The following is a 24,179-nucleotide window of genomic DNA, read 5'->3' as shown; positions in this document are numbered from 1 at the left end:
AAACCAGAATCAGGCCTAGTGCTTCAGGAATCAAGAGGACGTAGTTCTGCTCCAGGCGGGCACCCACGGGGCTTACCAGCTGCTGGGTGCTCTGCTGTTTCTGCAGGATCCTCTTCTCAGCTCTTGCACAGCCTCTTCCGGTGCCCTTTGCTGTGTCCACTCAGTGATGCCCTTACTTGTCCTCCCCCCATGCCCAGCACCCTGTGTGCCAGTTCCCTGCACCATGAGCTGCTTCCCTTGAATGCTGGGCTTTCCCAGAAGCTCCCCTGCTCCCCCTGAGTGAGAGCCAGGCCCCTCCGAGGTGGCACAGTAGAGCCGCTCAGGCTGTTGTGAGCAGAAGATGAGGCCCAGAGAGAGGCAGAGGTGGCTTCTTGGTCACCAGACTATTTACAGCTGGTTTGGGGCGAGAGCCAGATCTGACCCTGCCACTTCTTGGAGCCCCTGGATTCCCATCTCACCTGCCTTGGGGTGGAGTTGGGGATAGAGCTGGGGGCCCCCTCCCACACTTGCTGTTTGCACCCTGACTGGCCTGCCCTGGGAAGCCACTTTTCTGACCACTGGCCGTGGGAAGGCTGACAAAGGCTCATGTGCAGGGTCCCGGTGCAGAGTTAACCACATCATTTCATGCCAGTGCGGTGGTGGCAGTCGAGGACCCGGTCTCACTGCAGATACCTGAGAGTGGTTACACTGTCCCTTCCTGTCGCGGGGCATGGCTAGGGGCTATGCCCTTGGTCCCAGGCAGAGGAGAGCAGTGGGGGCAGGACCCGATGGCCTGGTACGGAGCCCAGAGTGGACCTCGATTCCTGCTACTCTCTGCTGTTTTCAGACAGGCCCCTGCCCTCCCTGGGCGAGAGGAAAGGGGCGGGGCAGAGAGCTAGTGCCAAGGTGGCACGAGGCTGGGCATGTGCCTGGCCTCAGTGTCTAAGGAGTGTCAAACACCTGGAGGTGTCACTCTGAGGACCTCTGCCCCCACTGGAGCATCTTGATCTCTTTAGAAGCTGACCGCTGACCCCAGGCGGCAGCTGGAGTCCAGGTACCCCAACCCCCCACCCTGGACCCAGAGTCCCCCATCAGTGAGCCTTGGCTCTGCTTATAGCATCTGACGCCAGAGGGGCTGAAAATAGCCCCTGGAGGAGGTGGAGGAGGGGGGTATTTAAAGGGCCTGGGAGGAGCAGAGCCGAGAGGGAGTGAGGGAGTGAGCACGATCATGGCCACTACAGAGCTGAGCTGCCAGGTGTCCGAGGAGGACCGCGAGCGCCGAGAAGCCTTCTGGGCTGAATGGAAGGATCTGACGCTGTCCACACGGCCTGAGGAGGGGTGAGTGCCAGCCGGCTGGGAGTCCCTCTCCCCCAGAACACCCCTCCTGAGCCTCAGGAGGCCAGAGCACAAAGCCCTGCAGAAGTTTCTGGGGGTAGGGACAAGGAGAGGGTACCCCTTCTGTACCCCAGGTCCTGGAAGCCCCAGGGAGCCCCCTGCCCAGCTCATTAGTAGAGGGTAGCAGATTTCAGGAGCTCAGTGTCCCCTCCCGTCTCCTCCCCAGTTGCTCTCTGCATGAGGAGGATTCTCAGCGGCATGAGACCTACCACCGGCAGGGCCAATGCCAGGCGTTGGTGCAGCGTTCCCCCTGGTTGGTGATGCGTATAGGCATCCTTGGCCGCGGGCTGCAGGAGTACCTGCTGCCCTACCAGCGGGTGCTGCCGCTGCCCATCTTCACCCCCACCAAGATGGGAGCCGCCAAGGAGGAGCGCGAGGACACCCCCATCCAGCTGCGGGAGCTGCTGGCCCTGGAGACAGCCCTGGGTGGCCAGTGTATGGAGCGCCAGGATGTGGCCGAGATCACGAAGCAGCTGCCCCCTGTGGTGCCTGTCAGCAAGCCCGGTGCCCCTCGTCGCTCCCTGTCCCGCTCCATGTCCCAGGAAGCACAGAGAGGCTGAGAGGGACGGTGACCTGGGCTCCACTGCGCCCGCCGCGGGCTGGGCCCTTCCTGGCTAGGACCATGGAGGGGAGCTGCTGGCCATGGATGCTTTGTAGTTTGCCCAGAGTTGGGGGCTAGGGGAGGAGGGAGCCAGAGGCCAGGATGCCTGGGTCCCCTGAGTTCCCAAAGGGAGGGGAGCAAAGACAGTGGCCACGAAGGGTAGGGAGCTGGGGGCCAGCACAGCCAAGTGCCCCCCAGCCTTAGGAGAAGGGACAGAAGATGCCGGGGAGGACAAGTGGTCACACCAGGGGAGTGACCCTGGTCCGGGCCCGGCTTCAGAGAAGATGAGGATGAGTGTAAGGGGATCTGGAATGCTCTAGGAAGAATTGGAGGAGACTGGAGTGAGGGGGACGTGAAGAGGGCAGAGGGGAGAGTGGAGCCCCCAGCATCCTCTGTTAGCGTTAGCGCTGCAATAAACGCTCAATTGTGTTCCAGACTTTCTGTCTCTTTCCTTATGGGGGCCAGCCCCACCGTGTCCAGCCCTCGGTGCTCACTTCTGGGAATAGGCCTTGCATCTGAGCTAAATATGGCAGAGCCGGTGGGTACACTCCATGCTAGGTGGTGGGGGCAGGGGAGACAGGGACGGAGCTGTAAACAGGGTGGCTGGCTCTCCGGTCCCCTTTCTGTGCCCTGGCACTGGGCAGTCCCCGGCGGGCCAGCTGGCACCCAGGGTTTGTTTAAATGATCTCATGGAGTGTTGGGAGGGGGCTGGCAGGAGGACTGTCCTTGGCTGTACCTAAGGGTGTGAGTGGGGTCACTGGCCCCAAGGCTGACCTGAGTTCTGAATCCAGACAGAATCAATCCTTGGCTGGGGTCAGGCACTTGACCCACACCACCCAGGGAGCGCAGGGTGGGTTGTGGGAAGCAGAGGGTCAGGTGCTTGTCTGTGACACCGGTCTCAACCTGGTTGCCTGGTCCAACAAGGAGACATGTTCTCCTTAGGACAAGGTGGGGGCCAGGAAGGGCACAGAGGAGGCTAGGGCCCCCTCTGGACAGGGTCTGAGGAGCAGGGACTGGCCCAGAGGGATCCAACTCCAGGGAGACCAGAGATGGCCCCATGGAATCCACTTCCCATTTAGGGGAACAGGAGGGGAGACGCTGGCATCTTGACCTGGAGTGCCAAGCAGGACCTGCAGGCTGGGCCTGGCACGCTCACCCAAGAGAGGGGAATGTAGTGTGGGCTGGGGGAGGAGAGGGGTCAGAAACCCCAGATTGGTGAAACCCCAATTCCCTTGGCGCTGAAGAAGCCCCAGCCGGCGCCCTCGGGTGACCGGGCAGCCCGGAGAAGGCTTGGCTTGAGCCCTCCAGCCCTCCAGCCCTCACCACGCCCGCGGCCCCGACACGGCCATGGCCAGAACGTCCCGAGCCTCCTGCTCAGAAACCCCCAGATAGGCGGCTCTCGGAGCCCGCGGGGGCCGGCGGGGAGGCCCTGCTGTTGGGCCGGCTAAGCGCATTAGCCCCGCTCGCGTCCCCTATCGCTGCTGCCATCGGCCGGGCGGGGCCGAGCTCTGCCGCGGGGGCCCCGGGCGACCGCCGCGGAGGCCGGAACGGACTGTCCTTTCCGGGGTGGGGGTGGGGGTGGGGGTGCTGGGGGCCGGGGGTTGATAGGAAAGGACGGAAAAGGGCTGGAGGAGGGGCGGGGGGGGCAGCTGGGGTGACCTGACCAAGGGAAGGGGGGGATGTTGGACGGGGTGTCTGGGAGGAGGAGGGCCGGATGGGCTGGGCCCGGGGTCGGGGACTGGGGCGCTGGGAGAGCGCTGACTGGACCCCTGGCCAGAGAACAGGGATGGCTGGGGCGCCGGGAGGCTGGAGGAGAGCGACGGGAAGGGCTGGGGACTGGGGGGCAAGCATCTGAGGGTCACGGGGGCAGGAAGCTGGCTTGGACCAGGCAGGGTGAGGCAAAGGATGGAGGGCTGCTGGAGCAGCTGCGGGTGGGGGGTGCGGAGGGCTGGGGCGGGGGTGGCGGGCGTGCCCGGGCCGCCGCTCGGACACTAAGGGAGATGGATGGCGTGGGGCGCGCAGAGCGCGGAGCCCCGGGCGGCCCCAGGCGCAGCCGCCGCCCCCGCAGCGGAGGGGCGGGCGGGGGACCCGCGGCACATAAAGGGGCGGCGAGGCGCCGGGACAGCGCGGGCGGCGGCGGCATGAGCGCGGCAGCCCCGAGTCCCGCTGCGGGCGCGGCCCCCGACGCGGCCCCGGGCCGGGAGGCTGTCGCCTCCGCCTACCAGCGCTTCGAGCCGCGCGCCTACCTCCGCAACAACTACGCGCCCCCCCGGGGGGACCTGCGCAGCCCCGACGGCGTCGGGCCCTGGAAGCTGCGCTGCTTGGCGCAGACCTTCGCTACCGGTGAGCGCGGGGAAACGGGCCGGAGGACCAGAAGCCATCGGGGAGCTAAGCGGGCACACGCGAGACCCCGATGGGGACCCGGGGACCGAGAAGCAGAGAGGGGTAGCGAGGAGGTGAAAACAGAGGAGGAGAAGCGCTGTCCCTTAGGTGCAGGGCGGAGGGGAGACGCCCGCGGGGAGGGCGTGGGGAAGTGAAGTGGGGAGTGCGGGAAGGAGACCCGGGTGAAGGGAGACCCGGGCAGCCCCACCTACGCCGCACCTACCGGCAGGAATGGCCCCGCAGGTGTGGCCCGTGAATCTCAGAGGGGTTAAGTCCCTCTCCCAAGGCCCGTCAGTGCACGTTCGAGCCAGGACTCTGACCCAGGTTGGCTGAGGCTTTCTCCAGTGGAGTCACACGTACCCAGGAAGAAGGGAGAGAGGCTGCTAGAAGCAGGTAAGGGAGGGAGTGATGGACAGGGCTGGCACCAGGGCCTTCCTCTTCTCCCCCCCCCCCCCAGGTGAGGTGTCTGGACGCACCCTCATCGACATTGGTTCAGGCCCCACCATATACCAGCTGCTCAGCGCCTGCACTCACTTTGAGGACATCACCATGACAGATTTTCTGGAGGTGAACCGCCAGGAGCTGGGGCTCTGGCTGCGGGAGGAACCCGGGGCCTTCGACTGGAGCATGTACAGCCAGCACGTCTGCCTCATTGAAGGCAAGGGGTAAGGGGGCTTCCCATGGAGTGGCGGGGGCGGGGGGCAACAGAGAACTAAGCGTGGAGTGACCCTGAGCCCCGGTCCTGCCCCTGCACAGTGAATCCTGGCAGGAGAAGGAGCACCAGCTGCGAGCCAGGGTGAAGCGGGTCTTGCACATCGATGTGCACCAGCCCCAGCCCCTGGGTGCTGGGAACCTGGCACCCCTGCCTGCCGATGCCCTGGTCTCTGCCTTCTGCCTGGAGGCTGTAAGCCCGGACCTTCCCAGCTTCCAGAGGGCCCTGGACCACATCACCACCCTGCTGAGACCCGGGGGCCACCTCCTCCTCATCGGGGCCCTGGAGGAGTCATGGTACCTGGCTGGGGAGGCCAGGCTGGTAGTGGTACCCGTGTGTAAGGAGGAGGTGATGGAGGCCTTGGTTCGTAGTGGCTACGAGGTGCGGGACCTGCGCACTTACATCATGCCTGCCTGCCTTCAGACAGGTGTAGACGACGTCAAGGGCATCTTCTTCGCCTGGGCCCAAAAGAAGGAGGGGGTGTGATGGCCCAGGGCACCCAGTGCTGAGAGCTAACATACACACAGATTCCCTGTTATGAGAGGTGGCACCTAATAAATAAGTTCCTCTTGCTGGGCGTCAGCTTTGTCTGTGGCTTTCCTGGGAAACAAGGGCCCGGAGCTCTGTTTGGGTTGTGGGGGTGGGGAAGCCACCAACCCTAGCCTTTTTTTTTTTCTCAGAAGCTTCCATGAAGGCAGGTTTCTTTACCACTCGTTCTTCCCAAACTAAAGAAAGTCAAGGCTAGAGGGAGCTCATTCGGCATCTGCTATGTGCCAGGCCTGCTGGGTCCTCATACTCACATGTTGTCCTATTTGCAGGTGATGCTAAGAAAGGTTAAGTAATAGTAGGAGAGCCTACTTTAGACCAGAAGGGGAGGAGAGGAGGATAATCAGGAGACTGGAGTAGACAGTGCAGGGAGAAGGGGTTACAATCCAGGCACCAGTTCCCTCCCCCAGAGACCCCTCATTGGCCCCCCACAGCTGGACTGGAGCTCCACCCAGCTCTGCACCTGCTCCCTGCCATCCTCACCCCCACCTGCCTACTGCCCCCAGCCAGCTGTCTCCTTCCCTCCAGCCCACACCATTCACACAAACAAGCTGAACAAGGGTAGGTGAGGCTCAGAATTGGTTTATTAAGAATGTCCCTTGCTACCCTCCTACCTTAAAATAGTTCTCAATATCAAAAGAAACACAGGCCACCCAAGTCTGAGGCTGAAGTCCTAGCATAGCACTCCTACTCCCCAGGGAGGGACAAGGGCGCAGGGAAAGAACAAGAACCAGGCTCCGATCACAGAGAGTGCCTTTGAATGGAAAGTTTCTGGAGCTCCACATCCTATCCTTGTGGAACAGGAATGTGCCGGGGCTGCTGGCGACTTGCAGGGGTCACCTTTACCAGGGTGCAGATACAGCGCGGCCCCCACGTGCTCTGGGAAGGCAGGAAACCAGACCCAGCCACAGGCTTTCTCCTCTACTCCCTCACATTGTCCCCCACCCCTAGGGTCCAGACCAGGACAAAGGGGGCTTAGCAGGTAGAGCCTTGAGCCTTAGAGAAGAGGGAGGCCAACCAAGTCTAGGTGAGGAGACAGACAGGAAGGCAGGAGAGGCCCAGGAGATCCCTGTGTCCCTTCCTTCCTCTGCTCTAGAGACGCTGGTTCCAGAGGGTGGTTTGAGCTGTGTATGGACCCTCTGACATTTAGAGTAGTATTGTAAAGTGGGGGCAATGGACAGGAACACACCCATGCAGCCTGGATCCTCGTACCCCGCTGGCTCAGATATCCTCCTGGCTCTCTGCCCACCTGGGGCCTTGTGCAGAGCTGGTGCTCAACAGATACTTTTTGGTAGTAACCTGATCCTCCATTTCTCTCCAACCTCCCCTCATGATGTGACGCTCACACTCACCTTACCCAGTCCATGCATATTGCCCTAACCCACACTTACCCACCTGTCCTGCAACACACACTTTAAAACCACTCACACCCACCCCACTCTCCCCACATGCTCACATACATTGTCCCCCCCAGCATCTCATACATGCAGGCCCACACCCACCACCCTGTCACCTATGCACTGTCTAGCTCACACTTCCTTCCACACTCATGGGCAGGCTCTTAACCAGAACCACAGCAGAGGAGCCAGAGGGATTCCCGTCCTGGGCTCTCTGGGGTTCTGGCCCCAGAGAGGGAATGCCATGAGGCCTCCAGGGATTCTGGCTGAGGCAACCCCCAACCCTAGCAGCTGGGTCCCTCAAGATCCCACTGGGAGGAGACCTGCCTTGGGACCTGGCCTGCCAAAGAGCAAGAGTCTAGTGCCACCTAGTGGTGCCATGGAGGAGGGCAAGGGGTAACAGAAGGGGACCCCACTGTGTCCCCAAAAGCCTGTATACCTGGTCTCCCAGCTATACAGACAGCTGTAGGAACCACCTTGGCATTGAGGGGACGTGGGGAAGGGGCTAATGGAGAGGCAGAGGCAGCTCTCCTCTTGGTGGAGCTAAGAACACAGTTCTACTCCAGTTCTCCAGGAACCAGAGGGGCTGTCCATCCTCCAACTCCAGATGCTGAGAAAGCCAAGTCTGAACAGACTCCAAGGCTTGTGAGGGCCAGGTGGGGGCAAGTAAGAGGATGGGCAGTGACATGATTCTGGGCCCATACCCTTTATGTCCAAGTTCAAGATGCTAAAAGGAAGAAAATCATCTCAAGGATTATGGGGAGGAGGGGAACCAGCTGGGAGAGGGCAGGATCCCCAGTGGGGCAGACCCACCCCCAGGCCCTTCAATCCAGCTTGAACTTGGCCTCTGATTCCTTCAGCAGATACAGGCTGTCATCTTCCAGGAAGCTGTGGGCAGAGGGAGGAGCCCACTGAGGTATGGCTCTGAAAGCACCCCGTGGGGGCAAGTGTAGGCAAGCTAGCAGGGGGTGAACCAAGCTAGCAGGGGGTGAGCCGCACAGAGGCCTTAGTTTCCTCAAGGAGCAGGTGAGGATGGACACAAAGAAGGTGCACACGGGGCAGGGAGTAGCACCCACCTGAAGAAGAGGACGTGGACCGGGATGGTGCTGATGTGCCAGATGGCATGGGCATCCAGGACCCAGAAGAAAGGTGGGAAGTCGAGCAGCTCAAGCAGGGACAGCCCCTGTAGCAGCAGGACCACTACCATGCACTTGCGCACATGAGGCAGCCGCCGCAGGTTTCGCAGGCACCAGGCCAGCCACCACACCACGTTCACCAGGCCTGGGTGGGGGTAGGGGTCGGGGTGGGGAGAGGCTCACTCCTGGGACCTCGTCCCCTGCCACTCCCCCCAAGCCTCCCCTATCCTCATGCTCTTTGACCCCAAGACCATCTTCAGACTCTCCTCCCAGCCTCCCCTCTCCCACCCCAAGGGCCTCTCTAGAACCTTCTCCAGGAATACCATCAAATCCCTACCTCCACCCCAGGCCAGCAGTTCTACACATGGTCCAGGTCCCTCCCCTTCCCCGCACCCCCCGCCCTGGTCCTCAGTTCCCCCCTCATGCCTCACCAATAGCCACATTGGCTGCCAGGTTGTAGCCATAGTCGAAATGGACGAGGCTCAGGTAGGAGACATGCGCAGTCAGCATTAGCAGCAGGAGGGCCCGGAAGGCACTGGCCACAGCCGGGTGCTGCAGCCCCACGGTCCTGCCTCGCCAACCAGAGCCGCTCAGATGGAGGGTGGCCCATGCCCAGAACAGCATTCCTTAAGTATCCCTTCATCCTGACGTCAGTATGTGGGGGCCACTGCCCTCCTCCCCTACCCAAACTGGCCAGCCAAGCAGGCCTCCAATCCCCCCAGGGGCCTGGGACCAAGTGCTGCTGCTCCTTGGAAAGAGCCAGGGCCCCCTAGCTCTACCCCAAAGTCCCCATCCAGAACAGCCCAGAGGGTGTGTGCGTGTGTGCCTGTGTGCGGTGCAAGGCCCCAGGGACAACACCCCCAGGGGTGGGCGAGGTGATCATTTCTGCCCCCAGTGCCTGATTTTGCCCCTGCAGGGCCAAAATGGGCTCACCTGACACAGCACAGATAGATTGAGTGTAGGATGACGGTGGAGGCACAGAAGTAATCCATTTTCTGAGGACAGGGAGAGCTGGATGAGGGGCCAGTGTGAAGGGAGGGGGAGGGGGACAGAATTTTGTGTGGGCAGGGCCCTGAGACGACCCTGGGATGGGGCCAGGAGGGGCGTTGGAGGCACAGCTATACTGTGACATGGGAGTCCCCGGGCTACAGGCGGCAGGGTGGAGGTGGGAGTAGGGGTGTCTAGGTCTCTTGCTCCTTGTGCCTATTGCTGTTTCACTCCTGAATTTAACAGTCTGACTCTTGTATTCACATCATACAACTTTTTAAAATGTATTCAGCAGCGAGGTGTTGGAGGCATGGTGGAGGTGCCTGACAGGACACCAGGGCTCCAGGATGCACGAGTGCCGCAGGACTCAGAGCACAGCCTCGAGTCCACGGCTGTAGGCCCAAGTCCAGGCATCGCCCTTACTGGCCGGGTGACCCGGGCAAGCGATTTTGCCATTCCAAGGTTCAGCTGTCTCATCGGTTAAGAGCCAATAATCACATCTACCTCATAAGGGTCAAGGTGGGGCTCAAGTGCACGAATAGGTTAAAGATGCCTAGCACAGAGCAAGTGCTGGGTAAATGGAGTCCCTAGGAAACCCTAGAGGGGCCCCCACCCTTTCTGGGCTCCTCTGGGACTGTCCCAAACAGGAGATGGAGTCAGAGGGCCGCTCACCTCTGTGAGGTCGGTGTCCTTGGTGTGGAAGACTGTGGACCAGAACCAAGCATTGAGGGAAACCTGTAGGGAGGGGCTGGTAAGCATGGGGTCCCGAGGTGGGGAAGGGGCTCTTTGGAGCAGTGAAACACTCTTACCTTTGGCCCTGGAGCCCGCAGAACAAACCCATGCCCTCAGCTTCCCCGAAACCCTGAGCCCCCCAGGCCACGGGGGCTGCAGCCTCCACAGGTTCCGGCCTGGCCTGGGAACCAGTTCCGGCAGAGCCAAGTTCCCTGCTTACTCAATCTCTAAGACAACAGCCCCCAGGGGGCCTCGCCTCCTCCCCCAACTGGCAGGTGATGATAGCCCCACCCGGGCCAGGGGAGCTGGTGACCTCAGCCTCTGGGGGCGGGAATGAAGTGGGTGGAGTGGAGGGGCTCGAGCCAGCTTGGGGTGTGTCCCGAGCAAAGCAAGCCAGAGAGATCTCTCAAGCAGATCCCAATGGGGCCAAGTCTCTAAGGAGAAGCCTGGCCAACTGAGCCCAGCTTCCTCCTGGGTGGGCCGGCCCAACCCGCCAGACCAGTGTCTGCTGCTCCAGAGCTCTGGGAGGAGCAGAAGGCTGAAGGGGCTGTGGCGGGTCAGGGCCCAGGAGCATGTTTGAGGCCTTTTCTCTGGAAATTAACTGCAAAGGGACAGTACAAAACATCTTGTAAATGAATTCTAGATCTTGTGGGAGTTGGTGCTGTGTTCATAGCAGAGGCCCAGATCACTGAAAGATGGTGGGCTAGGGTGGAGGTTCCTTCACTGGGCTGGAAAACCAGTGACAACCAGTCAAAGGAAAAAACAGGCAGCCAGAGGTCTGGCCTGGAATGCACTGGAGATAGGGAGGGCTGCTCTGGGGGGGTGGGGGGAACAAGTCAGCCTGGGATGGGTCAAGGCCAGGAGCTGCTCCTTTGGGTCCAGGACAGCAGGAAACCTGGCCAGGCACGGGCCAGAGGAAGCAGGGAAGAAGCCTCTCCATCCAGTACTGCAGCAGGAAGGCCAGACAGCAGGATGGGTTCCTCATTGCAGGCCCCAAAGGGCTTATGAGAGAATGGGAAAAGCAAAGGTGTGTAGACAGGCAAGGCTCTGTGCAAAGGCAGTCAGCATTAGAAGTGGCCCCATGGAGGCTCAGGTGGCCCCATGCAAGCCTGTCTGGCCTGGGTCCTAGGCTGCATCTCTTGGCTTTTGCTCCTCTGGACAAAGACCCTGCCCTGTGGGTCTTTGCCTCCCCCTGTTACCTTTTTTTTCCCCCTTGTGACTAATCGACTAATCAATCAGGGGCTAGCCTAAGTGATCCTTCCTCCCTTTCCAACCCTGACATCAGGCGATTATTCTAGGTCAGGCTACTCGATCTCTTGAAGACGGCCATCCAGTCCTATCCCAGGCACTGCCCCTTTCTCAAAGATGGCCTAGGGGGCTTGGTCTGGAGGCTGGAAGATGGGTGGCTTCTCAAACATTGCTCCCATAAAGCCTGTGATGCTCCGGGTCAACATGGGGAGCGGAGCAGACTCGGGGTTGGAGGCAGGGCCCAGGAGGCCAGGAATAGGGACACCCTCGGGGAAGAGAGTGGCCCTGGAGCCAGCATGAGAGGGAGGTGGAGGGGAAGGCAGCAGGGACTGGCAGCCAACCAGGCCTCCTTGTCACCCACAGCAGGAAGGAAGAGGTGACAAGAGACCTGAGCTAAGTGGTGGCTCTGGCCCTGAAAGCAGGGGTGGGGAGAAGCATGGGACCAGGGCTCAGCTCTGGGGGGCAGAGTGGGAGCTGCGGGGTCCTCTGTTCAACGGCCTACATGAGGTACCTTCCACTTACAGCGACCCACCTGCAGCCTGGACTCTGCACCCCTAAAAAGCCCCCTCTACCCCAGGCAGTGTCCCATTATGAGGGACTCCTCTTCTGACCCTCTCTGCAGACTTGGGAGACAGTGTCATTAAGTATGCACGCCCTAGGGTCAGATTGCCAGGGTTCAAACTCAGCTCTGCATTTCCTGTGTGTCCTTGGACAAGTTATTTAGCCTTGCTGCGCCTCAGTTTTCTCATCTGTGAAATAGAAATAATCATAGTACTCACAAGGATATAACAAGCAATACAAGTGCAGTGTGTAGCACAGCGCCCAGGACAGGGCAAAACATTAGGTGCTATTTCTTCCCAATTTGTTGACCAGAATGGGACCCTCACATCTCTCCACAGACCCAAGGCCAAAGAGGCCAAGTGTGCCTCCCACTCTCTCCAAAGGCCAAGGAAGTCCAGGCAGAGAAGAGGTAGTCTCCCCACCGCTGCCCAGGCCCACCCCACTATTCATGCTGGGGGCAGAACTTCCACAGCCTTCATAAGAAGATGCACCCTGGGTTCAAGTTCTTAGTCCCTAAATAGCTGTGTGATCTTAAACCAAAAGAAATCTCTGAGTCTCAGCTGTCTCATCTACCAAATTGAGTTAAGAATAATACCCACTGCATCAGAGGGTCCTAAGATGAGGTCTGCAGAATGCCTAGCAAAAAGAAGCCACTCAGTAAATGGTTGCTGCTACGGCCGCCTGGCACACAGTAGGTATCCCATAAATGCCAGTTTTTCCCCAGGATTCACTGGAGAGATACTATTTCTCTTCCCCGGGAGTTTGTAATCAAGACTCAAGCAAAGGGGACAGACAGACGTGGAAGGAAGGGAAAGGCTCCCAGACACAAGAGTATGGCTGCTCCCGGACTCTTCAGCCAAGCTTGAGTAGAATGGGGGGGCCAATGGTAACTGGCCAATGAGGCAGGCCAGGAGGGCGCTGGGCTTTGTGTAAACACAGAGGAAGGGGGGAGGCCAGGGGCAGGATGCCAACAAGGGTGGAAACGGAGGGGGACGGGGGAAGGCTGGGTGAGGGAGAGCAGGAGGCTGTTTCAGTCTGTTGGAAAATAAGAAAATTGAGACAAAAATATCACAGCCGTGAAACTGGTTGGATGCCAAATGAGCCAGATCTGTCAGGAATTCGACCCCAGTGCTAAGCCCCAGTGCTCGGGGCTGTCATTGACACCGTGGCGGTGGGGACATGTGGGGCTTTAAATAGCTCAGTGTCTCAGAAGTGGGGGAGGCAGAATGTTAAATATGAGGCCTGCTGCCATCCTGCCCCCCCCCCCGCCCCAGGCCAGAGTGTCTTACCCCCTGCCTTGGGCAGGGCAACCCTGCCCCACTTCACTCCTGAGACAGAAGAGGGGAAGAGGCAGATGGACATGGGAGGAAGATGGCTTTTTCTACCATCCAAAAGGATCCCTTGATTTCCTGCCATTGTCTGTTCCACTGGCTCTTGTGTGACCAGCAGGAAGTCCTTTCTGAAGTCTCACCATCATTCTGCTGCAGGCTCAACCTGTCTCTTCTCGTGGTTTCCACAGCAGTGGTAGAGCACAATCAGTCCCCACCTCCATCAATCATCCTGTGGGGACAGTATGGGCTTTCCTGGCACCCTCACTCTCTCACCTCTACTTCTGAGGACCTTTCCTTACTGGATGAAGGGGCAGGGAACTGGTTTGGCCTCCTGGCTTTGCAGAGGGCAGGGGCCCCCATGTGCCAGAAGTCAAAGGTCTATGGTGTGCAGAGCTTTGGCAGGCTCCCCCAAAGCCTGGCAGATGCCCAGCCCAGGTCCAAATGTCAAGGCAGAGGCTGCCTTCTTGTGCCAAAGCTTCATTAGCCTTGCTGGGGCAGGGTCTCTTTGTTTCCCAGGGGAAAAGACTGAGCCAACCCTCTCAAGACTTAGCCTGGAAAATGCCTTCCTAACCTATCCCAACAGAAATCAGGAGCCCCACTGGCTCCAGAAGACCCAGCCCAATACAAAGTCCACTGCCACACCCTTCATTCAGCTCAGGAGCCCTCCCTCCTGCAAACACAGGAACACAGAACTAAAGATCAAGTATAAAATCCAAACTGGTCATGAAACAAAGTGTGGGCACCAAGACTCTCTCCCTCCAGGACTTTGTGCCAGCATGAGAGGATTCCGTGTTCCCAAACCCCATATCCCATAGGATGTCCTAAGACACAGCCTCCAGGTATCCACCTTCTCTCAACCAAACATCTCCTGCTCTGTCCCAAAGGGTCCTCAGTAGACTAGATTGCGGGGTACTGGGAAGCCCGACCCTCACCAAGAAGGAAGCTGAGTGGCCGACCAGTGAGACAAAAGACCCAAGAATCAGGGAGATCAAGACAAGAGCTGTGGCATGATAACTGGCAAAGGCTGTGACCCCCTGGGGTCCCCTCAGACCCATGGGTCTGTCCAAGGAGGCGCTAAGCTTTGTTCAGGCTGTTTAGACAGGGGCTGCCCAGTGCTTGCTAGCAGGGGTGGGGGCAGGGGGTGAAGGCCATGGGCCCAGAAAGCAGTGATCCTGGAAGAACCCCCAAGGGAAAGGGGACAGGTGTACCCTCCTCAATTTCTCTGCTTTGTTGGCCAAGACTAAATATCGCATCCATGCTTAGGACAGGGTATGCAGATGCCAGGCCCCCGCCTACACAAGAGCACGTGCCCCTCAGCACTCAGGGCCCTCTCTGTGCTATCTTACCTCCTTCTACTCCTCTTCACTCAGCCACATTGTGGCCAGGCTGACCTATCCAAGGCTGTCCATGTAGGTCCCATATCCTCCACCTTCCACCCCTTTGCTCCTGCTGTGCTACCAGCCAGAAATGCAGAAATCCGATCTCCTCTTCCCTCATCTGTATTGCGTCTAAACCTTATGAAGCCTGCAAGTCCCTGATGGAGCCTCTCCCCGTCTCTGGGCTTCCCCAGCAGACTTCTCCACTAGAGGACATGGTCTCCCCTCCCAACCCTGCTACTCCCAGGGCTCTGCCTACTCTGCCTCCCAGGCCAGCTGGACCCGCCTCTCCCCCTAGACTTAGCTCCTTGGGGCCAGGACCTCAGTTTCCACAAGGACTAACTTCTGTCTCTCCCCACAGCATATGCTCAACAGATGTTTATCAGTATACGGAGACAGCCCAGAGGAGGAGCCAAGTGCTCTTACAGCCCCGGAGTCAGTCCTGGATGCCAACCTGTCTCCACCAGTCACTGACTTGTGAGCTGTTGACTTTGGACAAGGCTTTCCATCTCTGAGCCTTGCTGAGAGTTCACAGTGGTATAATTAGGATTGGATGAGAAAATACATGTAAGGTACTTAGGACATGCCTATTATATAATTCCTAACACTTATTATTAATATTTGTTAAATAGAAACAAATTAGAATCAACATTTTCCAGAGGCTGAATGGCCTCCCCCACTGCCCTCCTGATGATGCCCATCTCTTAAGTCTGAGGCTCGGCCTGGACTTCTCAGCAGCCCCCCTATTACCAGTTTTCCTAAGGTCCTCAGAAACTCTGGTGTAGCCAGACCCTGGGGTGTCCTTCAGTTCTCTTGACTGTCCAGCAGAGTTCCAGAGAACAGCTTCCGCACTCCTCCCTGTTCCTGTCCCAGGGCTCCCCAAGTACACAATATCCTAGTTTTCCACTGAGCCCTCCAGCCACTCCTGTGTCTGCTGCTGGCTCATTCTCCTCTATCTAACCTTCATGGTTTACGGGCCCTTCAGGGCTCCATCCTAGACCCCCTCAGCAACTCCTGGTGATCTCATGCACATGCACAGCTTCTATCTCTCATGAGTGGGAACACTGGGTTGTCCTGGATTGCTCCTTCCTCACCAAACCTACTGCTGCGGCGTGCCAGCACAGTCAAGGTGGCAAGAATGCAGACTCTGGAGCCAGGCGCCTGGGTTCAAACCCTGGCTCCTAGGACAGGTTTTACTTAACCTTTTCAGTCCTTGGTTTCCATCTATAACCTCGGGATGATAATACTGCTAATCTCATAAGCTTGTGATGGGATTAATGAGGTTATAAAATACTTAGAATGGTACCTGACATACAGAAAGAGTTATGCATGTGTTAAATAAATTTTTAAAAATGTTAATCACCTCAAAACATAGCTCAAACATAGTTTTTAACAACCCCCTTCCCAAGATCCATGCTCCCGCCCAGTCTAGCTACTGTGCCCTGTACTAAAACCCACTAGCCCCCTGCATCCACTCCTACCCCTCCAATTTGTTTGCTACACAGTAGCCAGGATGAGTTTTCCAAGCATATCTATCCAGGAAACCTCTTCCCTTTGACCCTCGTTTCTTCCTGACACTTTGAAAATCCATGTGGAAAGTGTTAATGTGCCCCCAAGCTCTCCAGGGCCTGGCCCCATTCACTGCCCACCTGCGCATCTGTCTCTCACCCACTCCCTGGCTTCCTGTATGGCATTTCAGGTTCTCACTCTTTCTTTTATTTATCTTTTAAAGATTTATTTATTTATTTATTTATTTATTTATTTATTTATTTATTTGAGAGAGAGAGAGTGCAAACGAAAGAGCAGGCACAAGCAGGGGGAGCGGCAGGCAGAGGGAAGGGGACAAGCAGGGAGTCGGATGCAGTTCCATCGTGACCTGAGCTGAAGGCAGATGCTCACCCGACTAAGCCACCCAGGAGCCCTTAGTTCTCACTCTCTTCTGTCTGTGCATATTCTGGGTCTCCTGTGTGGATGGCTCCCCCTACTCTCCCTGAACTCATGGAGCTAAGGTTCATTCATCATTCCAATCTTACTTCAAAGGCTCCCTCCTCAGGGAAGCATCCCCGATTGCCTGGCACTGGTCTGGTCTAGTGCCCCATCACACACCCTGCAGCACATCTCTTCCACTGCACTTTTCAAGAGTTGTGCTTTTACATTCAAAAGTGTGCTTGTGTGGTTACTACCAGAGGGCAGGAACCTGGTTTTTGGCTTTGGTCCTTGTTAAGTAAGCGCTACACCCAACGTGGGTATTGAATTTATGACCCTGAGATCAAGAGTTGCACGCTCTATGAACTGAGCCAGGCAGGTGCCTCTTGTCTGTTTTTACATCCTTTTGGATCTCCAGCACTCAGCAAAGTGCCTGGCACACTGTAGGTGCTCAATACATGAATTACTGCTTTGGTGGCAGGCAGGTGAGTGAGCACAGACCATTTCCCTAAGGCTTACAGAGGGAGCTCTGGTTGCAACTTCTTACTCTCACACCCTCCCCAAGGTTGTCACAGCTCAGAGCTGTCCCCTGGCCCATGCTTCTCACACAATCTCAGGCCCTCAATACTGGCTCCACTGACCAGTCACACTGTGAAGCTCAGAACCCTCTCTGGATACCCACATGGAACATTCTTTCAGCTTCTCAGGGATGGTCGAAGACCAGGCTGAGCTCTGCCTGGAGTGCTGCAGCTGCCATACCTCCTGGGCTGGGATGGAGGGGGCTTTAAGTCATCCAGAGGGGTCCCTACCAGCATGCTCCCTACCACTCATCTCCCTTCTGTGCTTATAAATTGCCCTACTGGGTCTCTTAGTGGCTTCTTCCTCCCTTCCTTCCAAACACCCAGCCTAGGACTCTGCTAGAAAGGTAAGGTCTGATTCAATCCCTTCTCTGTTTTCTCCCTAGGCCTAACCACCCACAGCTGCAGTTTCCAATCTGCAGAACAGAGAGGAAGGTACGTGAAGGGAAGCCCTGTTGGGTGAGAACGGGGATCCAAGAGTCCCTCCTTCCTGGACGAGGGTGTAGAGCAGGAGTCCTGCCGAGTTACCTACCCAGGCAAAGGCCACGCAGGTGGGATACATGGGGGAGGAGGCTGGCACAGAAGTGTGGTAGCGGCAGAGCATCACCAGGCTGGCCAAACCGTTGAGGAACGAGGCCATGGCAGAAGCTGGCTCTTGGAAGAACAGGAACCGGGAGAAAGGCCACTGGAAAGGGAGCACATGGAGAGGGCCTCAGGGGCAGGCAACCCCAGCTACCCCAACCTGCTGCTCCTTGACATGCCACATCCACAGGCCTTCAGCTGGTTGCTTCACTCTGGATCTTGGCCAAAGCCTCAGGGACAGTCCCTCTTAGGGTCCATGAGCCCTCCTCCAGTCCCTAGCTAAAGGCCCTCCCTCTGTCCTGGCCAGCATTCACAGCACAGTAAGCCTGGTCTCTAGGAAGGCCAGGTAGGCCAGTGTAGATGGCTCATATGGCCTGGTGGAAACAGCATAGACTTGCCACCCAGAAAATAGGTTCTGATATACTCCTCCTCTACTACCCACAGACCTCTGAGCCTCAGCTTACTCTGACAAACTGGGGAGAATAATTCTTGTCAACCTCAATAGTCTAGAACAAGATCATTCTGGATGAGAAAGCACTAGCGGGGAAGGGTGGGTAACCGGGTGATGGGCATTAAGGAGGGCATGTGATGTGATGAGCACTGGGTCTTACATGCAACTGATGCATAACTGAACTCCACAAGTGAAACTCATGATGTGTTATATATTGGCTAATTGAATTTAAATTAAAAAAGAAAGAAAGAAAAAGTACTAGTAAACCATGACTTGGGCAACCTGAGGGTGTATTACTATTTCAATCCAGACCACTACTGAAGAAGCAAAAGAAAGCATGCTGTGGAGGGTCAGGAAATCTATCCTTGTAGCAAGGTGAACATGCCACCACCCTAAGAAGCCCACCACCACTCTCTGAGATCACACAGCTTCCCAGATTTTGTTACTTCAAATCCAGAGCCAGGACACACTGGTTCTGTCTGATTATATGGAAACCGGCAGATTTTGAAAATAGGAACCTGCCCCAAATACGCATCCATTACCCCACAACTCAGACTGCCTGGACAGTGTGGTCTAACCTAAGGGGTATCTTACCACACTGTCACCATATCCCTACCCTGACCCTCCAACTCACCTTGCCATGGAACTGAGGCACTTTGTGACCTTCCTTGAGGTAGAGGCCAACAGTGACCCACATACACTCATATTTACAGTCGTCCTGACAGGTCCAGCCTGAAACAGAGAAACATGACCTGGTGAACTCCCCATCATGGGAGGCACAGAGAGAGAGCTCAAGTGGGACCCAAAATAAGAGGGTCTGCAGGTTGGAGAGAACCAGAGGAAAGTCTACATTCCCACTTGGATATATGAGAGATGGAAGGACACACACACAAGGGAAAGGTGTTTGTGTATGTGTTTAGGGGATGGGGGTGTACAGTGAGTGAGCAACAGAGACGTGTCTTCTCTTCTCCTTCCACCCAGATGGGAACTTTAGCATCTGCTGAACTCATCAACGGCTAGATGGGTTTATGTTTGCTCTTGATGAACTTAGGCTTTGCTCTCACTGGCCAAGGAGGAACTCTTGGCCTCTGACCTCCCCCTCCTGTGAAAATGAAGCCCAAATTCTTCCACTCTAACTTCTGAGGCCCCAAATTGCTTTCCCAACTTTATTTCCCATACTCCTTTTTTTGTGTACCCTGCACCCTGCTCCCTGAGTAAACCAGGCTTACTGTATATGTGCACATCTGCCCAGGGCCTCCATTCTCTTTGTTCCCTCTGGAATGCAAAGGGATAGTCAAGAGAACAAACTTCTAGTCTGACGGGCTAGAACTGGAAACACCACTTTACCACTTTCTGACTGTGTGACTTTGGGCAGGGCACTTAACCTCTCCGAGTTTCCCCACTGTAAAACTGGGTTAAAGGAAACTGCCTGAGAGGGTTGTGAAAATTACCGGACCTGCCGTGACACCTGTTACCCACCAGGTGACCATTAATGGCCACAGGCCCAAATTCCCAAATTTAACGTATCCATCCTTAAGTCCTTCTAAGATGATCACTGCCCCCACCTTTTTAAAGCCAGAAACGACTCCTTCCTCCCCCATATGCTCCGGTTGCCTGACCTAAGGGTTCTTTAGGGCTCAAAGCATCCTCTACCTTGCACTGGAGGCTAATGTCCCCGCGAGGAGTGTGACCTCAAATGGCTGGGCACTGATCTGATTTCAGTGTCATTCTAGGCCCAGTACCCAGGGGTATTAAATAAATACCTATTTGCCTGAATAAATAAAAAGACTGGCCGATGCCGCTCTAACCACCCTGGGCCTCCGTTCACAGTCATAAGGGACTCCAGGGGAAGCGAAGGTTCAGAGGTTGTTTGGGGGCGCAAGGGGCGGGGCCAAGGCCGAAGGCGGGGCTTGCCGCGGGGTGGGGCTTACCTGCTAGGCTCATGTAGATTGGCTGGCGGGAGCGGAAGTGCCTCAGAGCGCCCCCCGAGCAGTTCCGCTCCTCGCACCGGTGCACGCAGTCGCGATACACCGGCTCCCGGTCGCCCTGAGAGGCGCTTGCTAGCGCGGCTGCGCCAGCCAGCAACACCAGCCGTGCTGTCCGCCCGGCCATCCCTTCAACCTGGCCCTCCGCCGGCGGAGGAGCTTAGGAGTCTTCACTTCCGGAGTAACCGGAAGTTCCGTGTGTTCTTTAGTCTGATCTCCGGTGACGTCCACCCACTTTAAATTAAAGTGCCCGGATTTCTGTGGGCGCCTGCCCCGCCCCTCGTCTTACCATCATCTCCATATATAGAGGCGACAGGGTTAAGGGAAGGGAGACGCCAGGTGGGTTAAGGAGGAAAATAAACTGGTCTGGTATCAACACGCGCCCTCTTTCTTCTCCATGCTGTCTTTATTTGAAGTACAGGTTCTTTTTCTGTCATCAGACCCCAGGAGATTCGCTTCCTAAGATACCTGGAACTGCCCACTTGTCTCCATCTCCATTGGCACAATCCTGGTTAAAGACATCATCATCTGTCGCTGAGACACTCGCGGTTTATGAGTGTCTCTGCCCCTACTTTTGTCCCCATCCAGTCCGTTAACATTTAAATTGGACTGTGTCACTTTTCTTCTTAAGAAAAAAAAAATTTTTTTTTAAAGATTTTATTCATAAGAGATACAGAGACAGGCAGAGGGAGAAGCAGGTTCCTCGCAGGGAGCCTGATGTAGGACTCGATCCCAGGACCGAGGATCACACCCTGAGCCACCCAGATGTCTGTCCCTCTTCTTAAATTCTTTATGGGCTCCCCATTACCTCAGGATAAAATCATAATTCCACAAACTCTGCATGATCTGGCCCCTGCACCAGACCCATGGGGCCATGTCCTCACCCCTACTGGCTCTGTCTTGTCTGTACAATTCGTACTCTCAACACCTGCTTATTCTAGTTTGAATTTAAACTCCATTTTTTTTAAGATTTTATTTATTTATTCATGAGATACACAGAGAGAGAGAGAGGCAGAGACACAGGCAGAGGGAGAAGCAGGCTCCATGCAGGGAGCCCGACGTGGGATTCCATCCTTGGTCTCCAGGATCACGCCCTGGGCTGAAGGCAGACACTCAACTGCTGAGCCACCCCCCATCCCAAAACTCCATTTCTGACGGTGGTAACACCTGGAGGATGATATAAGATACGGGTGATAGGTTTTCCCCAAGCCGGGTGGGGGCCTCCGCTGTCTTGTTTACCACTCTACTTCCAGCACTAATATAGAATCTGGCTCATGTTAGACACTAAGAACTCATTTATTTTTTTTCTTTTTCTTTTTTATTTTATTTTTTTAAGATTTATTTATTTATTTATTTATGGTAGAGAGAGAGGCAGAGACACAGGCAGAGGGAGAAGCAGGCTCCATGCACCAGGAGCCCTACGTGGGACTCGATCCCGGGGCCTCCAGGATCGTGTCCTGGGCCAAAGGCAGGCGCTAAACCGCTGTGCCACCCAGGGATCCCCTAGATTTTATTTTTATTTATTCATGAGAGACATACAAAGAGAGGCAGAGACAAAGGCAGAGGTTGAAGCAGGCTCCCTGTGGGGAGCCCAATGAGGACTCGATCCCAGAACCTAGGATCAACCACTGAGCCACCCAAGTGCCCCTAAGAACTCATTTTTCTTTTCTTTTCTTTTCAATGAATGAACGTTAATCCAACGGAAGGATTTGGGTACTAAATCCAGGGCTGTGGAATCACCAGTGTGATTCAGACCACGCTGAGATGGGAGAGGTGTAATATTTCAAAGAAAATCAAGAGGAGGACCTTTGGGAATAGGATACTTGCTCTAATATCCACCAGCTCCTCCCTACATCACCACCAGGATACATTCACATACCCATCTCATTGAAGCATTGAAGCCTTGTAGCTGGATGCATAATTAGTGTGTGTAAGATTAATGACAGCTTTTCTCCTCTCCTACTCTCCATCCCGGGTCAACTTTTCCTTTTTATTTCAAGAAGTGGAATGAAGAAGAAGTAAAATTGGATTTCATTTACTTACTCATTTAGCAAACATTTCCGGAGTTCTTAGTTCTAGCACCATGTGAGGCAAGGCACAACTCCAGGAGTCACCATTCATATTGTATTTTCTGTGAACGGTGCCTCTTCAAGTTAAATATAATATGAATAGTATCCCCTGGAGTTGAGCACCCAGTTGATAATGATTGGGAAGCTGAAAGGAACAAAACAACCACTCAGCTCTCTAGAAGCTGACCAGAAGCAATCTAGCGCTAATACTACTTTGCATCTGATAGATCAGTCCTTTTCTACTACATTATTTCATTTCGTCCTTACTATAATTCTGGGATCATTTTTTTAAGTGAGCATCCTCATTTGAAGATGAGGAAATTCAGGGGTGCCTGGCTGGCTCAGTCAGTAGAGCATGCGACTCTTTTTTCCCACCCAAAGATTCTATTTTTACATAATCTCTACACCCAACATCAGGCTTAAACTCAGCAACTCTGAGATCAAGAGTCTCAGAGTCTCACTTGATCTCGGGGTTGTAAGTTTGAGCTCCACATTGGGTGTAGAGATTACGTAAAAATAGAATCTTTGAAAAAAAAAAGATGAAGAAATTTAGAATAGAAGAAAATAAAATAGGATAAAATCCTAACAAAGCAGGATTCTCCCTTTGAGAGAACTCTGAGGTAGAGATAAGGCTCTTCTAAAACTTTTAAGTTTCTGATTTTGGAAGCCTATATTACATCAAACATTAAAAACAAAGGGAGGGATCCCTGGGTGGCGCAGCGGTTTGGCGCCTGCCTTTGGCCCAGGGCACGATCCTGGAGACCCGGGATCGAATCCCACGTCGGGCTCCCGGTGCATGAGCCTGCTTCTCCTTCTGCCTGTGTCTCTGCCTCTCTCTCTTTCTCTCTCTGTGACTATCATAAAAAAAAAAAAAAAAAAAAAACACACACAAAGGGAAAACATAAAAAACAATTTCATGTAGCCACACATGTGGAGTTATATAATTGGATAATGTAAATAGGAAGAGGGGGTAAGGGAATGAGGAAGGAGAAGAAGGATACTTTGGGTGGTCAGAGAAGGCCTTTTTGATTTATTTTTTTTTAAGATTTTATTTATTTATTCATGAGAGACACAGAGAGAGAGACAGAGACAGAGACAGAGACACAGGCAGAGGGAGAAGCAGGCTCCATGCAGGAAGCCTGATGTGGGATTCCTGGTCTCCAGGACCACGCCCTGGCGCTCAACCGCTGAGCCACCCAGGGATCCCAAGAAGGCCTTTTTGAGAATGTGACATTTGAGATGAAACCCTATGTGACCAGAAGGAACCAGTCCTGCTAACACCTGGGGGCAGACTGTTCTAGGCTGAGGGAATAGCCAGTGCAAAGGCCCTAAGGCAAGAACATGTTTGGCATCTTTGGAAAACAGAAAAGAAGCTCGTGTGGCTAGAAGGTTATGAGATTGAAGTGACAGCCAAAGACCAGATTCTGTTGGGTCAGTCAAGAGTCTAGGCAAGGCAGCCATCGCAAGGTGTGTTAGCACTCCAACAAATGAGACTTATGTTAAAACACTTACTTTGGCTGCCATGGGGAAAAGAGTGGGGGTAAGATTGAGAGAGGGCAGAAGCAACATGCAAGAGATCACAGGCTAGTGCTTTTATTTTATTTTATTTTCTAAAGATTTATTTATTTATTCATGAAGGACATACAAAGACAGAGAGGCAGAGATACAGGCAGAGGGAGAAGCAGGCTCCATGCAGGGAGCCCGAAGCAGGACTTGAACCCAGCTGAAGGCAGACGCCCAAGCACGGAGCCACCCAGGCGTCCCATAGGCTAGTGCTTTTACCCAGAGAAGACCTGACAGAGGCTTTGACTAGCTGGTGGTGGAGGCAGGAAAAACACAGACGTTTCGAAAGAAGAATCGACAGATCTCAGAGAATGACTTGATGTAAAAGCAAAAAGAAGGGGACGTCTGGGTGGCTCAGTGGTTGAGCCTCTGCCTTTGGCCCAGGGCATAATCCTGGAGTCCCAGGATTGAGTCCCACATCAGGCTCCCTGCATGAAGCCTGCTTCTCTCTCTGCCTCTCTCTCTCTGTGTCTCTCATGAATAAATAAATAAAATATAAAAAAAAGAAAAGAAAAAAAACGTTTAAAAAATAAATTAAAAAAAAAGCAAAAAGAAGAATCATTAACATGGGTTCAGTGAATGAAATCATCTGAAACTGGAACTGTCTTCCCAAATCAGGACCTGGTGACTATGCCAGTTTTA

General features: G+C 55.2%; 3 protein-coding genes across 4 annotated transcripts; 2 read left to right on the top strand and 1 right to left on the bottom strand.

Moving 5' to 3' along the window:
* The first annotated feature begins 1,078 nt into the window (after positions 1 to 1,078).
* On the top strand, positions 1,079 to 2,411 carry TCAP (titin-cap). The gene is made up of 2 exons (XM_055322292.1): positions 1,079 to 1,317; positions 1,541 to 2,411. The coding sequence occupies exons 1-2, from the start codon at positions 1,208 to 1,210 to the stop codon at positions 1,932 to 1,934; spliced, it is 504 nt and encodes a 167-aa protein (XP_055178267.1). The 5' UTR covers positions 1,079 to 1,207; the 3' UTR covers positions 1,935 to 2,411.
* A 1,676-nt stretch (positions 2,412 to 4,087) lies between these two features.
* On the top strand, positions 4,088 to 5,646 carry PNMT (phenylethanolamine N-methyltransferase). The gene is made up of 3 exons (XM_055327873.1): positions 4,088 to 4,318; positions 4,815 to 5,022; positions 5,114 to 5,646. Exons 1-3 carry the CDS (start codon positions 4,117 to 4,119, stop codon positions 5,553 to 5,555), a joined length of 852 nt encoding a protein of 283 aa, XP_055183848.1. The 5' UTR covers positions 4,088 to 4,116; the 3' UTR covers positions 5,556 to 5,646.
* Positions 5,647 to 6,181: 535 nt separating this feature from the next.
* On the bottom strand, positions 6,182 to 20,098 carry PGAP3 (post-GPI attachment to proteins phospholipase 3). Of its 2 annotated transcripts, XM_055334784.1 has the most exons (8): positions 19,852 to 20,098; positions 18,555 to 18,652; positions 17,420 to 17,572; positions 9,808 to 9,870; positions 9,082 to 9,143; positions 8,580 to 8,716; positions 8,089 to 8,293; positions 6,182 to 7,900 (listed from the first exon to the last, which is right to left on the bottom strand). In XM_055334784.1, exons 1-8 carry the CDS (start codon positions 20,030 to 20,032, stop codon positions 7,837 to 7,839), a joined length of 963 nt encoding a protein of 320 aa, XP_055190759.1. In that variant the 5' UTR covers positions 20,033 to 20,098; the 3' UTR covers positions 6,182 to 7,836. The 2 variants fall into 2 exon arrangements, with proteins under 2 accessions (XP_055190759.1, XP_055190765.1); XM_055334790.1 differs by lacking the exon at positions 17,420 to 17,572.
* Between the last annotated feature and the right edge of the window lie 4,081 nt (positions 20,099 to 24,179).

The sequence above is a fragment of the Nyctereutes procyonoides genome, unplaced genomic scaffold, assembly GCF_905146905.1.
Source record: "Nyctereutes procyonoides isolate TBG_1078 unplaced genomic scaffold, NYPRO_anot_genome, whole genome shotgun sequence".
NCBI lineage: Eukaryota > Metazoa > Chordata > Mammalia > Carnivora > Canidae > Nyctereutes > Nyctereutes procyonoides.
Note: the sequence above shows the minus strand (reverse complement) of the source record. Positions and strands in the feature narration are given on the sequence as shown.